Below are 18,086 nucleotides of genomic sequence, written 5' to 3'. Positions count from 1 at the left end.
AAATACTAATTGATATATACACGAGGAAATAAACGTATAAATAATTATTTTTTTAACTCGTAACTTAAAAGCTAAATCGCAGTTAACATTAAAAAATTGTTTTCACATGAGGCGTAAGCTTCACCGTTAATTAATGAAAAAAAAAAAAAAGTAACAAATCCCGAAACATATAATGTATTACGCGTATTATAATTTATAATAATAATAATGAAGACACTGGCCGTTTTTTTTATTCGTTTCCGGTAGAAGTAGTTTGTTATCTTTACGATTTAGTTTATTTCAAAAACATACTTGTTTAAATTAAACTCGGAATATTTTAACGGACAAGTTGGTATCGGAACCGGAGTACAGTTTTAGGATTTTTTGCCAGTACTTTTTACGATAATAATTATTTAAATTCGGTGAGATAATAAGGATTATTATGACTGAAACAACCGTTTGTGTGTGAGAAAGAGTAAGAAAGAAAATACGTTGAGGAGGCAAAGGGGCACGGACACGCAGAATGAGGAGCAATAAAAGTTTATATCAAGGGTGGACGTAATTGTACCTTTGCTTCAGAATAAAAAGCTACAGCTCTTTATGATCGTGATGGATAAAAAATTTAAGAGCACGGGATCTTTTTTATTTAAATGCAGCCTAATGCATCAAAATTGGACAAATAAAAGAAACAAATCATTAATTATTGTTATTAAGTGAGTCATCAAATTACTCGAGTTCTTTGATTATTTAAATTCTTCATTTTTATTATAATTCTTTATTACGGTAGTTAAATTTTCAATTATCTTTTTTATTTTATATTTTATTGATTTAAAAGGCCCAAAATGTTTTTAATGTACGATTTAGACTTCAAAAATATTTAAAAATAGTTTGGCGGGGTTGGAACATTTGGAGCCAATAATGCGCATGCGCGGAACTAAACCAGCGCATGCGCAAGACTAGTTCCGCCCTTTTAAGTCGTAATAATGTTCCTAGAGAGATATTTATGATAAAAAAAGCTTTGGAACTTTTTTAAATAAAAAAATAAAGCTTATTTGGAATTTTTCACAACAAGAACGTCTTCAGAAATGAATTCTTCTGTAAATAAAATAAATAATTATTGTAGAAAGTAATCGTGACATCAAGAGGTTAACAATGTCATGAAGTATTAAGTAATAGCAATAAATTAATCATAATTATTAATAAAGCTAATTAATTAATTACATGAAAAACTGATGAACGTGATAATATGTACATCTTTGTAATTTTTAGGTCAATTACACAATTAAATAAATAAAAGATAACTTATCAGAGTCAATACTCAATACACATGCATTAACATTAAAATAATTGATAATTGATCATATAAGTGACCAATTTTTTTAGTGTATGTTAATAGTCAATCACTGTAACCTTCAATTAGATCCGGAAGTGTGACGACAATGGCAAATGAATTAGATTTTCAGAAGTGTGATCACCTGATCTTCTTGGTATCCTTTTAATCCCAAGTTGAATAGCCAATAGTTCTATTAACTATTAATCCCAAGTCCCACAGAGCCTCAGCTACAACAGGTGATGATTTAGTAAAGTAAACTAACTCCAAAGACTCTGTTATATAATATAATATAATATAATCCAGTTATCGAATGAATGCCCACGGGTCCCCTTTTATATAAAAAATTCATGAATAATGAATAGTGGTCTAATAACGGAGTTTTAACTTTGTCAATAGAATCCCCAAGGCGAACACTCGATGGACAACAGTCGATCTAACCTCAAAGTCGCTTAATTACCGCCATATTTACGGGCCAACCGACATTTAAATGGAGATGCAGTCAGACTTTGGTAAAAAATTATTTTGGAAGACTATTAATTTTAATTGTTTAATAATTTAATAAGGCAATTTACCAAGTTTTCAATTTATAAGTAAAAAAATTAATTATTTTATGAAATAAATAATTTTCTTCACCGCGAAATCAATAAATAAATTTTTTTAACTCAAAATTTCACAATAAAAAATTAATAAAAGATAATTTAAAATTGAAAATAAAATTAATGATGTGTTTATGATCTCGATGATTCGAAGATTGCGAATTAGTAATCGTCATCAATCATAAAAAAAAAAAAAAAATATATATATATATATATATATATATATATATATATATATATATATATATATATATATATATATTAATTATTGTCTGGATAAAAATAATAATGATAAAATAGCAATTGTGCAGTTAAATATTTGTATAGATTTATGGATATATTTATATATTTGTGTATAAAAGAGTATGTAGTATGTAGTATGGATGACCCTGAAGCAATTTACGATCTTAGATCCTCCTTCAGGTGTTTATGACGTCATTTCGGATCTTTCTCTCTCGCCTCGACCTATGATCCCGCGGTACGCGGCTATGACCGTATTTTCATGTTCAATGAAACGGCGCCGGGGTTATACCCAACCAGCCGATACTTAATGTAATATCATACTAAACACTAAACACTAAATACTAAATACTAAATACAACTTTGTCTTTTTCTACTTATACTTATTCAACATTATATTTTATATTCTTATTATCATTATTGTTAAATGCCATGACTGAAAAAAATTATTTTTATTCCCAACTGCTCGACGTAAATATTAGTCACGCGTGGATGTAAACAGCGGTGGCAGACGTTTATAATTCTTCATTGTATTTCATTGTATTTCATTATATTTATTATATTTATGATAAATAAAAATGTTTTAACTGATTGACCGCAAATTGTTATTTTAGTACCTGATGTAACTCATCATCGGTAGTCATCGATTTGTAATGTAAATAATCATTATTATTATTTTATTTACAATGTTAATAAACGTAGTAACTCACTGAGATCATGTCTTCATCTAAATCAATTATTCTATTTTAATTGTCGCAATTATATCAATTGTTATTCAGTTAATCAAATACTTTAAGGTTACAATTTTTTGTCTCTAAATAATCTTTAATTAATTTTTTAGGTTACCGATGATTAATTGGATTTATATGAAACCCGCTTTGACATTTGGGGAATTTTTTTATGATAGTATGGAGGTTAGCTTTTTTTAGTTAGGTCTGTCAGACCTGCAATTTATCCCGAATCGAAAAAAAAAAAATTTATATTACCTTTTAAAATTAATTATTTTAGATTGCGTCATAGAACCTTTGCGCATACGCGGTAACGGTCAGATTCGGTGGTGGGGGGAGCGAAAATTTCAGTCGTAACCCGGACGTAGTCGAGTGAACATTAAAAAAAATCGTTTCCAGTGGAACAAAAGAAGAAATGTTAATAAAAAAGGTAAAAAAAATTCTTGAAGACAAATCTGACCATTTAAAAGCAGTCAATCTTGTCGGGTGAAATTAATGGCTGCATGTGTACAGGATGTGCTGTCCATGTGTAAATGTCGGAGCTGAGCACACGTGTCGGTGAATTTACGGCGACATAACAGGTGTCTCATGACGCTTAGAGTTGTGATGCAGGATGACAATAGATGATCTATCATGCTACCATCTGAGAGACTTTTATTGTTTCCATGTAAGGCGTTATTTAAATTTATTATGAATATAAATATAAATAAATAATAATAAAATGTAAATTGTGCCCCGCATCCTTGCAAGGCCGCAGACTTATTGCGGCAATACAATCTTCCGATCCAACAATAATCCATTGGAGAGTTGCAGCATAATCGCTTATTGCTAATGCTTAAATGCCGATTGCAGCATTAATACCACCACTTAATTATTACAACGGTTTTAAATATAAAATACCGGCTGGAGATTAAGGGTGACCATTTGTCACATTTTGTCACGGTCTGTCCGTTCAACAAAGTTGTTAAGGTACTTTGTTTAAATTATCATTGATAAATAACTAGATAAATAACAACACTGCCTTTTTGTCTTCTCTGATAAAAAATAGATAATCTTCGTCTGTTGTCAGACAAATAACAATTTTAATTTTTTAAAAAACATCCCGGGAATTGGATATACATATACATATCTACATATATCTATATTTAAATCGATTAATTTTCACCGCGGGGCATTAACTATTCTTGAGGTTATTAAAAATCATGCACCAAGGTTGCATGCGCGGACTTGTGATTTAAATTCACTTTTTCACTAAGATATTAATTGAGTAATTTATAAAATTACTTTTTTGCTAGACTAACTTTCTGTTCCCGGAATTTTTGACACCTTTTTTGAGGTTGTCTTATCTTTAGATCGCTTAAAGTTTAATCATTTTTCGAGTCTTCATCGCTATAAATAGGAGTTTTGTCAGGATTTTTTTTTATCTACAACAATTGGGCTTTTTTTATTGATATTTAAAACTTAAAAATAAATAAAGTTATTTTTTAATAATGTTATTTTCAAAAATCCCGCTTTTTTGGCTCAAAAACGCCATTTTAATTAATTTTATTTAAATTTCAACCTTAAGCCTGATTTCTATGAAATTTTAAGTCGCATTTCTATAGAATACAATCTTTAAGAGGGTTTAAGCCATTTTGAGGGTAAATTTGCTTCCTTTCAATCTTTAAATTTCATGTAAATGCCAGAAATAAATATAAGCTTAAGTTTTATTTCTATGAAACCTTAAGGGTGGTTTTTATGAAGCTTTTATGTGAAAACCGAAGACAATAATGAACAAAACGGGTATCCAAAGGCCTGTCTAACCAACCAGCAGCGTTAAAAAGTAAAATGGCGCCCTCGGTCCCTGCTATCGGCTGTGGAGGCTAAATAACATAGAGTAGAATTGCATGAGTGTTCTAGTCTAGATGAAGATGCCTATAGTGACAGTTCCGGGTTGTGTATATTTCGGACGGGGCGCGTACGTTCTCGCTAATGAGACTCGTTTTATGCTAATCGCTCGCGTGTTAGCGCTACTGGTCCCGCTCGCTGGCTCATGAATGTTATCGTCGCTCTTCATCAACTCCACCGAGAGCTGGACCGAGGATAGTCAGTAGTCAGTAAGAGTACTCAGTATTAAGTCAGAAGAGTGAGCAGTTGGTAGTTGGGAGTAGGTGCGATTGAGCCGTTCCGACCCTTACCGATACAGCACGAACGTCCTTTTAAAATGGATAAATTTTATTCTCAAAGGCTCTCGGCTCTTTGCTTTTCTCTATACCCAGTATCAGGAGACACAAGTCTCTTTCTTTTCTCTGTCTCGCTCTACCTTCGCCGGATACCTGGACACACTTGACTCAAACTCTCGAGAGAGCTCAACCTTAAGCTCAAGAGCATTCCACAGTCCCGATAAGTACTTACTAAAAATTCACCATATCGCCGGGACTTGTCAACTCCTAACTGTTTTCTGCTATATATATTTATCTCCTAAACATTTTTACATACTATATTATTCATTTGCTTGTTAGAAATCCTTTTCAACTAATTTTTTGATTTACTTTCATTATTATAAGCTTATAATTTATAATATGTAGTATGTAACAACATTAATCATCGCTCATACATATTATTAACCTATCAACGCATCACATATCACATCTGTCCAATAAGTCCAAAATTAAACTCCTGATTTAATAGATATAAATTACATTTTTTTTTTAAATCAAGTGTCCCAGTTGATTAGAAATATAAAAATATAAAAAGATTAATAATTAAATCTAATAAGGTTAATCAATGATTTATAAAAAATCAATATTAATTTTTATAGCCATGTTTACGACTTAGTTGTAGGTGGCGCGATTTTTAGTTCTTACTCGATGTCGCTGGTTTAAATCGAGATATTTCTACTGAGGTAACCCTAAAGAAGCTCCCCAGTGATTTTTAATTGATAACGTTAACAAAAACAAAAGCAAAATAAATAACAGAGCCGGGGGATTCCGTAAAGGAGAAAAAAAGGCAAAAACGATCCCGGGTATGTATTTATGGTAATGAAATTCAAATGAAATCCCCCTGACATTAAATCACAATTAATTATTCGTGGGTAAATTTCAGAGATGGTACCTCGCGTGATTCAGGGGTTTGATTTTCAATAAAGTGCACCGAAATGTTAAATCAACCATTGAGAATCCTTATATGGAAATTTAAGTACTTACAATAACAAAGTAGGTGACTAGGTTTGTTAGACAGGACACACCACCGACAATTAGTAATGATAGACTCCTTACCCAGAAGGTAAATTTGTATAATTATTGATCACATACCGATATCGTGCGGAGTACTTTTTCCATTTTTTCCTTTTCAGCCTGGCGTTCCTTTTTGGTTTTAATGCCCGGAGATAAAGAGTAAAGTGTGTGCAGACGGTTCGTTTCCATGAAAGGCCCCGAGGGTCAGTCTCGTCCCCATCACACATCACACGTTCCATGTTCAACGCACAGTACACATCAGCCATCAGCAACCTCAAGGTATTAAAAAATATAAACACAAATAAAAGTAAAATAAAAATTGTTGTTACCTGGTGAAGAAGAGCTGCGTGCAAGAAGAAGACGCTCGGCAACAGTAATCGAGAGTGATCGAGAAAGGCAGAGAGATATTCAATTTGCCGGTTCATTTTTTGGCGGAAAATACCTGACACGTCATTTTTATTTTAGACTCCGGTAATCTTGAGCATCACGATCTCCCTGAGCATGATGATGATGATGATGATGATGATGATCCATATCCCAGCGTCGACGTTTGCTTCAGGCGTGAATTTATTCAAAGATCTATGCAAGGTTACACCTCGCCTCACGCAATCAGATCCCGATGACATTTGATAGACGTTTGATGGTTTATCCACACTTTTTTACAAGACTAACTGTAGTTTATCGGATTAATCTTCCTCACTTCTGAATTTGTTTTTGTAGACGAGCTATTCGAGGCCAATTTTGACAATAAGTGTGTTTAGTCAGCTATTGATTGCCTTGATAGTGGGCCAGCTTAGTAAACAATGATTTAATTTGATCATTGTGGGGTCTTGTCAACCTTGAACTCTGTCTGCGGAATACTTTTAATAAGAATCACTTGTTTTCTGGTTAAATGTCATTTTTGATCTTGATAAAACTTTTAAATTGATATTCCGGCTTAATGATTGGAGATATCGAAAAATTGACAAGAACAAATTTGATAGAGAATTTTATTTTCTACCAAAAAGGTATCCTATAATTTTCTTGTATTTTCAATATTTAATCCAGAAATTACAATTTTGATCCTTGTGGCTTGTTTGTAAAAATTTGATCCTCCACCAGCAGAATATTCCTTTCTATTGTATCTCACCCGGCATATCGCCGGGTTATCATTCATCGGGTCTAACAGTACCCATACCCAGCACCCAGAAGAAGCTCAACCGCGAGTAACCAAGGTAAAGGAACACCCGCGCTAACCTATCATCCAATCTTATAACCAGTGAGTACCTGCTGATATTTTACTGTCAACCTATGCCGGTTTATTTAAAACCAAACCGTTGACCTTCATCAGATTGTGGTACGAGCTACTCGACCTCTACCGATACTCTGACGAATTAATCTTGAATCGTATTGTAGGATTTGAGCATTAGAGCAATGCTTGAGTTTTATGGAAAATAATTATCAGCTAATGTGGGAGAAGAGAAAAGACCCTGGCCTACATGCTTCCTCAAATATTTAACCAGTGTATTTACGTAATTAGTCGAGAGTTTTAGTAAACACAAAACTTGAGGATAAATTAATATTGGCTTTGATTTTGATTACTTAACGACTTTTAAGAGTCTTAATAATTATTTTTTTATGAGTTTAATATCAAAAATTATTTTGATAATCACAATAGATTTTTTTAGCATGAGAAAACTCCCTCTGTACTTTGTATCCTGAAACAATACTTTTTGTTTTGAGTGCAACAAAATGTTTTCATGGTTAATTGTCAGCCTAACCTCGAAGCTTCCGAGGCAGTCATTAAATAGATAATACCCTTGGCAAATATTTACCTTCTTCAGGATGATCATGCGATCAATCGCCTATCAGCCGAAAGAGTGTTGGAAACCCTCTATCCATTTCCTGGATCTCACGCTACCGAATTAGCTATTACCTGGCATTACACGGGAGGTAGTTACCCCTCATCATCATATCATGCGCCAGGAAGTGGCCACCTGCAGTTGAACGAAAACGATATTCACCTTCGCTTCACTCTTCATGGATCAATGTATATTTAGAAGTAGAAGCAGCAACAGCAGCAGCCATCAAAACAGTCCCCGAGAAACCACAAGCGGTTAACGGCAACGGGTTTGCAGAATCCGGTTCCCGTTTAGTTTATCCATATTGATGATTATTTTTCTAGCTCTAATAATAATTATCAATCTATCTCCGGTGGAACCAGTCTTGATACAGATCTTTCCCATGCTCGATGCTAAAATAAGCTCGGCTTAGGCTAAATCTGTACTAGATTATCATTAATCGAGCTGTTGATGTTGATCTGGAATTACCAACCGGGTAATTAAAATTGCCATCACTGCGCCCCTTGATGACACTCCAGATCACTTCGTCATATCTCCAACGATTTAAATGTTGATTCAATAAAACTTTGGAGGTTTTTTCCTGGATTTGCACAGACAGCAAAGCCAAAGCGTGAGAGCTGAATCGTGGTATCATCACTCTCATCTCGGCAGCCAGTAAATTGGCTCGGGTTGAGCAAACCCATGCATGACCAACATCAATAACAATTCACGCGACGATTAGTTCCCTGATGACGAAACTATCGAGAATCGAGAATAAGATAAAAATACTGGTGAGTTTTTATTATAAAATCGTTGAAATATCTGGATCACACATGTGCGTTGCTCGACTGCAGAAGAGGTTGTTGTGCCTGACCCGTTAGACATATCTCAGCCAGAGTTTAGTTTTTAAGTGAGAGGGAACAGGATTGACCGTGAAAGGAAGCACACATAGTACACATAGTACAACTCTTAACTTGCAGGCCGTTATGTCAAATCGAGGCCGCTATATCTATCCCACCACTATTCCTTTATCAATCGTCCTTACTACGCTTTATTGATTATAACCAGAGATCTATTTCCATAAAACATATTATTCCGATAAAGACTCACACTCGTTTGTTCTCTCTAAGAGAATCCCGTACTGCTATCTTTAGTTTTAGATTTGCACTGGAGCGCGAGACCACCTACCAGGAAAATCAACCACCAGGGTTTAATTCAAAACTTATTTATTGCCACCAGTGCTTCTTGGAATACTAATTTCTGATTAAACCTACAACAATGAGCCAAGCTTCAGTTGCTTCGATTGATGTTATCAAATTTAGAGGTTGAATACAAATGTTTGTTGTGATTGCATGAAGATATCTTCACCAAATCTTCAAATTTCGGTAATTTAAATTAGTTCAAGGCTTATCCCTTTCTTCAATAGGTTCATTATTTTTCCAATTTTGCAAGACATTCTTCAATTATAAGCTAGCTAGATCAGGGAATTCCTGCGCATTATGAGAATTTGGAATTTCTTGAATATTAAAAGAGTCAAAGTTTAGTTAAAGGTGTACAAAAGTCGTGTATCATCATTAGAGATTGATCAAGCGACATTAAAAGATAAACGATCCGGTGTACCGTTGATCCACCAGTTACTCTTGCCTTATCCGGCGATTACATAATATATCGGAATTTCTGATTCCTGATCGGTCCCCTCCTTGTCAAGTAACGTTACTAAATTAATATTACCAAAATGTTATGTCACATTGGGATTCCTGCTTTTGAGGATGTAACTATGATGATGAAGTAACAGTTGTTTTTTTTTTTTTTTTTTTCGAGGTTCAGCCCATCACAAAAAATTACGATGCTTGAGTAGTTTTGAGAAGTAATAGTCAGAGAGAGGGTCGTCTAACCTGCCTGGTCATCCTACTGATCATTAGATTTGAACGGGCATTGATCTTTGATAGGAATTGATTTTGGATTGCAGTTTAGAGTTGAGTAAAAAATTTTTTTGATGCAGAAATTAAAATTTAAAAATGGCGTTCCTGATGTTAAAAGTGAAATTTTTGAACTTAAATGATTAAAACTATAGAAAATCTAGAAATCTAAAAATGTAAAGTTTTTAGGTAAGAAAAAATGATTTTGGTATTTTTCTTAGAAATTTAATAATGTAGCGTGTGTAGAGGTGGGTGGAAGAAATGTAAGATTTATCGAGGCGGAAAATAATGATAGCTTGTAAATAAATAAGAAATTGTTTGTTGAAAGCGATAATAAATGTCTGTGTCAACAACAAATCCTGAGACTGGGAGTTGAATAGATTTGTGCGTCGAGGATTGAGGATGATGATCATAAGAAGAACAACAGGAGTAAGGAGTAGGCAGATACGCCTCGAACTAACGACTAACAACAGTAATATCTACCTGTGTGTAAATAAGTATAAGGAAAGGTGTATATTTACGAGAACGCGTGCGGCTTAAATAAAGTTTATATTTTACGAGGCAGAGATATGTATCCTGGACGTTTTACCATGTCGAGGGACTAATATCCTAGTGAATAAGGCCCGCGAACGTCAGCCGCGCGAAGATGATTCACGGGACGAGTCATAAGACCCGGGAACCTGAGAATAAGCTAAGTTGCTAGTTGCTTAGAACTTTGTCTGATGATAGAGAGAGAGAGAGAGAGAGAGAGAGAGAGAGAGAGAGAGATGATGATGATGTCAGATAGTGACGAGAGAACTGGAAGGGAGGAACGAGTCTAGGGTATCATCGCCTATAAATAATCAGATTTTGCCGCGGGCAAGGACATCGTCAGGAAACAACAGATTATTTTGCGTATAACTCTTTTGATCCCAAAGATTGACGGGGAAATTGTCGAGAGTTATGAAGATCTGTTAATTGCTATGCTGATTTTTATTTATATTAAAACTTATAGCCAGCCATATTTTCTTAAAAGCATTCATACCTTCTTAAATCAGCGAATCATCTTCAGCAATTTCTGCTCAATCTTCTAACGAAATTTTCACAGAATCCTCGATGATATCCAGGTGATCAGTCCGGTCCTCAGATCCTTATTCTCACGTTTAGTCATCACGAGCCTTGGGCGATTCACGGTACCAATAGAACGTAAAGAATGAAAATAAATAAAAAAAAGGCACCTATAATATAATATAATATAATAATATAATAAAAAGCGGCTCGAGCTGAACAGAGATCAGTATCAGGCATCTCCGAGTAGTTACGAATCGGAACTCCCTCGTGGGGAATGGCCGCTGTTACAATCTCGACGTGATACGACGTATGATGTCATTGAGTATTTCCGTTTTCTTCTTCAAGAGTTTAACATCATCTTGGATGTTCTGTAATATATGTAATGTATATGATCGCCCGAAACGTCTCGGACGATTGATTGCCAGCCGTTAGCGTCATATGTCATAGCTTTATTTTTTCCTGACACATTCCTGCAGTTCTTCATGTCGATGTTTTTACGTTCCGTCTTGGCCATTGCATTTGCTCTAGCTGATCCTGGAATGGGATAGGATGAGATGGAGCTTCACTACCAAAGGTTCTGATAGTGATATCTTCAGACTTTTTGCAGGCACAGTACGGGATCACGCTGGAGCTTGAAAAACCTTCGAGCACCAGGTACAGGTTAACTAGTGTGATAATAAATCATTGATGGATAAATGGTCTAGAATCTTTGTCCAGCATAACATATAGTAATGGCTCACGATAACGGTGTCCTTGATGCGCTCGACAAATCATTCCGGCAAAACTAATCGTGTTGGTCATTCTGAGCAAAGACCCCAGCAGGCCCCTAGTCCTCTTCAAGAACCATGTTAGAGATTATCATTATGATGAGGATGAGGTTCCTGAAATATACACTGTCATTGTGTCACAATGTCTTCCAACATTTTCTATTGGCACACTTAACATTTATCTTATTCCTATTAATTTTTTTGGATCAATCGCACGGGTTGTGATGGATAACCTTCAAGTTCCTTCTTCTTTCATTTCTATTTCAAAGGATTCAAGACTTTGGCTTCAATTTGAATTCTTGGAAGAAAGTATTGCGCGTATTTTTGATAGTCTTTGGCTTTGAGAACGAGATTTAGAAGAATTTTAGAAGAGAAATATTTTTTTTAAGGCACTAAAAGTATTACAGATTTTATGACACTTGATTTTTGGCCAAAAATGGGTTTTATGCTTTTTTGCACTCAATTTATATAGCAAATTCAATAATATAAAATTTTTTTTTATATTGAAAGTATGTTTCAAACTTTCTTCGGCATTTTTTTCGACTCAAAAAAAATAATTTATCAAAAATGACCTTAACTAACTTAAAATGTTACATTTAAATTATTAAAAAGCACTCAATAATTATTTCAACCTCAGAATTATAAATGACAGTAAAACAATTTCAAAGTAAATTGATTTTTTGACGGTCAAGAAACAAAAATTGATTGATATAATCTTATCGGTGTTCCGGCACGAGCTGACCGGAGATTTTAGATTGAGATTGAAGGTACAGATAAGTCTGGTGACAAAAGAGAGAGTTATACATAACATCTACAGTAAATATAGATACAAATATATATATATATATATATATATATATATATATATATATATATATATATATATATATATATTTGATATGTGTGTATACAAATATGCTGAAAGGTGTTTCCTTGAAGATGATGATCTTGGTAAGACACTTAACTCACGAGTTGAATGACATTTACACCGGGAACGGATGTCCTCCTTGCACCCTTCGTGTGTCTTATATATTGTGTGTTGTGTGTCCGTTTTATTATATGTATAGTTAGGCGGAGAGCAGTGACATTACGCGAGCGTGGAAAAAATCCATCAGCTCAAAAGTCAAGGTCTCTGGTAAGTTGTAAGTTGTGAGTTATGAGGGAATATATCTTTTGTTACATTATTATTATTTTATATATAAAAGGATTACGTGTTAATTATTTTTTCTTAATTAATTTTTTTTATCGTTATTTACGTAACGCTTTTTAAGTATTATGTTATAAATATTTCAGTAATCTTTGGATATTATTATCCTCATTTAATTGGCGAATAAATTATGTAACAGTTTTTTTTTTTTAACGCTACATATTTCCGAGTGATTGAAGATAAAGATGGGAAGTTTTCTTTTGATACGTTAAAATTATTAAGATGTAACTGTCAAGGAGAATTGCTTCGAAAAAAAAAAAACTAAAATTTAAGTGTTTTTGATGTTTTTTATCCAAAATCACCCTTATAAGTACTAATTTTTCACTAAAATCAATTATTACATAAGATGTTACACTTTGAAATAGTTTTACAATACTTCATAAGCTTGAAAAGCTACAATTGTTAATTTTAAGGGCTAGAAATATTGAAAATTCATTCAAAACGTGAAATTCAACCTTAAAACACCAATTTTTGGCCAAAAATCAAAGGTTAAATAAAAAGTAACACTTTAAATTAATGTAAAAATTTTTTAAAGGTCTTAAACGTTTATATTCTTGTTTTTAAGACTTCTAAATTCTAAAAATTCATTGTTGATGTAAAACTTTATCTTAAAACATCAATTTTTGGCCAAAAATCAAGTGTCACAGAATCTATAACACTTTTGGACCCTAAAAAAAAAATATTTATCTTCTAGAATACTTTTTAATGCCAACGACTATTGAAAACGGTTGTAATTGATTAATTTGATATAAATTCCAAGTTGTCTAAAATGTTTGTAATAACATTATTAATATTCCTTCAAAGACTTGATTCACTTTCTTGAGAGTTATTCACAGAGAATATAATAACAGTACTTTTATATTTTAATACCCATCTGAGCGGCCTAAATCTCTTGAGGATTTTTTAAAAGTCTAGTCTACCGAAATCTAAACCAGACAAATAAGAGACTTTTGTTCTTGAATGTGTTTCAAGCCGCCTAACACGGTCAATTAACCATCTTTAACCTCAAACGGCATGATACCGAGGTTAGACGAAATTCCTGTAATCACATGTGGCGGTGCAAGAAGTTAAGCCGTTGTCTGATGTAAGTGCAGATTAAAAATTTCGTTGTAATGGGACATTAGCAACAGATGCGCTTTTTTTTAATAAAAAAATATCTTCGAGCTTTGCATCTGTCCCAATGCTCGAGATCTATTTACCCACATTTCGAGAATATTTATTGAAATAAGAAATTCAAGCAATACTCGGAACAAAAACCGCTACGGCCAGTGTCTTACAAACCGTTTCAAGTTGTTAACCATCATATTCATACCCACACACTAGAACACATACTTATTCAGTGGGACACGGTTCAGTTGATTGTTGTGAGGCACAATACGGAGACACACAGATCTTAGTCATCAATTTATGCTCGTACACCTGTTATATGTTCGTCACTAAAGTGACAAAGCGATACCCAAATGGCTCCCCGTTATTTACCGTCATTAGAAAATTAAACACTTTTTTTGCTCAGTTTAATTATTTCATTTGTGCCCGATTGGAAGACGGGTTTACTGTTGATTCATCGCTCAGAAAATTGGTTTTATGGCACCAGGCCTCAGGTATCCGATAATATATTAACATTTTCTACATATTTAATTTTTTTTTTCAACTTTAAACCGATTAAACTTGATAAAATTTGTTAATTCTTTTTTTGTTTGTTCTACAGAAGGTTCCTGTAAAATTTGGACGGAATCGGCGGACCCACAAAAATAAGTTCAAAAAATGGATTTTTGTCAAAAATTGGAATTTTTGATGAAAAGTATCAATTTTTGGTCAGAATACCCGAAAAAAATCACTGAAACAATCTTTTGTCTATTTTACAAATTAATAGCTCTTTTTTTTGAATTTTAAACTGATCAAATTTGATAAAATTTGTTTATTATTGCTTTATATGTTCTACAGAAGCTCCCTGAAAAATTTGGATGAAATCAGCGGACCCACAAAAATGGAGTCAAAAATTAAATATTAATACTAAAATTTAAAGATAAATCAAGAATTTTTTATATAAAGTATTAATTCTTGATTAGAAAAACCCAAAAATAATGACTAAAACAATCTTTTCTTTGTCTCACAACCCAAAAACTAGATTTATTTTTCGAATTAAGTAATCTCACTGCAAAAAATGGCCAAAATCTCAACCTGCAGTGTGCCTTAAAAAAGTGCGACGGAACCTTAGAGGAGTCAGCAACAAATTAATCAGGACCAAAAAGAAATTGTTACAAGATTGATGGACAGTGTATTTACTTTCCAGGGGGGAATTTGAACCAGAGGAATAATATTTTTTTCCTGGAGGTCGTTGGACCCTAATAATTGCGGGAAGCCACGGCACGCCACGTTACGTGTAATTTCAAGTGCTAACATAATAGGTGTACAGCGTGCCTGTTAACGCCTTCTTCTCCTCCCTTTCTTTCTCTGCGTACAACTTTTCTTGATCTGATCTTCATTTTATCTCCACCTCACTCGGTTTGGTTCTCTGTCTGACCAGTGGGCCATCAATATTCATTATAAAAATTTTTCGGGGACAATTACACCCATAACCTGTTGAAAGCATACCGTTAGCTTGATGTGTTAACCTAACCCTCGAGAAGCCTCCCGTTTAATGACACCTTAGCAATAATAATAATTACCGAACATTTGTTTACTGTATCAACAATATAATTATTATTTCGGTTTCTCAAGCTTGAGGATCAAGTCCATTGACCCCGTGGGAAATAATTAGTATTGATAAAAAAAACTTGTTAAAATATTAACAAGTAGCCATCTTGTTTTATAACTCGAAATGAGTAACGGTTAAGCCTCGGTTTATCGGTTATTAATAGGAATAGTAATAGTAATAGCAATGGTTACTAGTAAAACAGTTTGTCTGGCGGTTAGGTTATGTAATAAATATTGAAGATCTATTTAAATGTACATGTCGATAGTGATAAAGAGGCATCGATGGCTCGGGGACTCGGGATCACTATTTATGTTGATGGAATGGAACCTGCATTGAGCATAGATTCAGGAATGCACACGAGTTACCCAGCTTAGCGTTTAACGCATAACTCTGGCGCCATGTAGGCACAAGATCGTCCATGCGTTGCGAAAATATGCGCGACACATTCTGTCCCATTGGCACTACGCTCCGCCGAGTTATGAGAAATTAATACTGTTTTACTCGGGGGGTTTAAGAGAATATTTATTAGATATTTAACCCAGTTTTTATTTTTATTTAAATTACCGAATTTTTTTTTTTTTCAATTTTGGTAAAATTACACAGTAAAAACATTACAGATTACAATTCCGGAGAAAAAATTTTTAAATTGCGTAGGTCAAATTTTTAGCGTGGCTAAGTTGGTAAAGCACTTGACTTTAGTTCAAAAGGAACCAGGATCGATTCCGAGCTTGGGTAATTTTTTTTTTTTTTTTTTAATATTCTAGGGTTCAATTGCTCAATTTATTTTTATTACACCCTCCAGCAAACTTGACTGAATATTGTCTAAAAATTTTGTCCGAAGTACCCAAAATTAGGCACTTAGGCCCTAGACGAACTAAATTTTATCACTTTGAAGCAAATTACAGCCTATAATCCTGTTCTGTTCGGCAGATTGTAAGGTCGATTAGCCAAAACCCGTAAAGGGATCAATTAAAATTTTTTCCAACTCAGAAACAAAATGTTGTTCTGGTCTTAAGTTGGTAATTTAACGGGGAATAAAAAAGTGTAAAAAATAATTGAATTATGAGAGGAACAGAAAACGGTTACTTGAGTAGGTATATTACTCGGTTGAATTGCGGGCTATTATGAGCCTACTTTACACGATTCATATGTGAATATATGAAATAAGGTTTATGTAAGTATAAGTGTTGTAAGTATTCGGATGATCAAGGAGGACGAAAAGATGAACTATTAAGGATACAGAAGGATGTAAGTGTTGGTGTGTGCTGGGTAACGAGACTAAGAGCTAAGAGTCTTCTATATAGAAGAAGTAAGACCAACAGGCGGTTTTTAACAAGGCCGTTATTGTTGCGATTACGTTAACTCACCGATCGAGACTCATCGCTCTCCATGGTAATGAATAACCCGAGTACCCGGTGATTACGGCCCCCAAATGTCCCTCGGGCAACGAATAATCAAACTGTTGATGCTCAGAATACCAATCCAATCGAATCCGTCGAGGAGAACCAACCAACAAAGAGATAAAATCATCATCCAAAGAGAGAAACCATAATAAAAACCGCATTTATTCAGCATTAAGCCTCGGGACTACGACTATCCTTTGCCGATTTGATCACCGTTAAATTGCTGATCGATGACTTGAAAAAGATCACTACTATATTACTGAGCTAACTGTCCCGAACCATTACGGCATATATTCACTTTGGAACAATTAACTTACTTTTTGAATTATTTTTAAACTCTTGATGGACTTTACGGGTTTTTTAGTTTTTTTTTTTTTTCGAGCTAGACCTACCGCAATTTAGGTCTTCAGAGAGCACACTATTGATTTTATGGAATTTTCGAGAGTAGGGTCGCGTAATGCAAGATCCTACCTTTTTCTCTCGGGTCATGGGATGCCAAATTGGATTTTCCCGAGAGTGCACCGTTGAAAGCGAACGCTGATAATTCTATCGACAGGCTGGCTTTTTTTCATTTTCATTTTTCTCTGGCAAGTGGATTGAGTTTCATTTTTAAGGAGCTTTGATGGGAAATTCGAGAATGATGAGGTTTTCTTTGTTAGTATTGGTTTGTATATTTCGACGGAATTGATAGACCTACTAAAATGGGTTCAAAAAATTTATTTTTTCAAAAATTCAAACCAAAAATCCTTTTTTAGAATTTTGAACCGATTAAACGTATTTATTTTAATTATACATGTACTACAGAAGTTTCCTGAAAAATTTGGACGAAATCGGCGGACCCACAAAAATTGGTTCAAAAATTGAATTTTGTCAAAAATTGAAATTTTAAAGAAATTATTGAACAAACACCAAAAATAGATGATGGAAAAATCTTATCATTGTTTCACAAGCCAAAAATTATTTTTTTGGAATTTTTAACCAACAAAACTTGGTAATTCTTGCTTTATATTTTATACAGAATCTTTCTGGAAAATTTGGACGAAATCAAGCAATTTTCTAAAAAATCAATCTTTTTTTATAAACCAACAGAAAATTACATCTCCCACTTATTATTACAAAAAAAAAATCGCA

General features: G+C 33.8%; 1 protein-coding gene across 3 annotated transcripts in view; it reads left to right on the top strand.

Moving 5' to 3' along the window:
- LOC141531961 (telomerase-binding protein EST1A) overlaps nt 1–14,943 on the top strand; it is a 54,796-nt gene extending 39,853 nt beyond the window's left edge. The window contains exon 16 of one of the 3 annotated variants that reach the window (XM_074250080.1): nt 14,563–14,943. In XM_074250080.1, coding sequence (XP_074106181.1) covers nt 14,563–14,609 — 47 coding nt within the window. In that variant the 3' untranslated portion in view covers nt 14,610–14,943. Of the gene's footprint in view, nt 1–1,708; nt 2,016–9,732; nt 10,047–14,562 lie in introns of those variants that run through there. The other 2 variants (XM_074250079.1, XM_074250081.1) reach the window with 2 other exon arrangements.
- The last annotated feature ends 3,143 nt before the right edge of the window (nt 14,944–18,086 follow it).

This window comes from Cotesia typhae, unplaced genomic scaffold (genome assembly GCF_013202065.1).
Source record: "Cotesia typhae breed Kobodo isofemale line unplaced genomic scaffold, CoteBio_Ctyphae contig_50, whole genome shotgun sequence".
NCBI classification, from domain to species: domain Eukaryota; kingdom Metazoa; phylum Arthropoda; class Insecta; order Hymenoptera; family Braconidae; genus Cotesia; species Cotesia typhae.
This window is presented reverse-complemented; position numbering and strand designations above follow the sequence as displayed.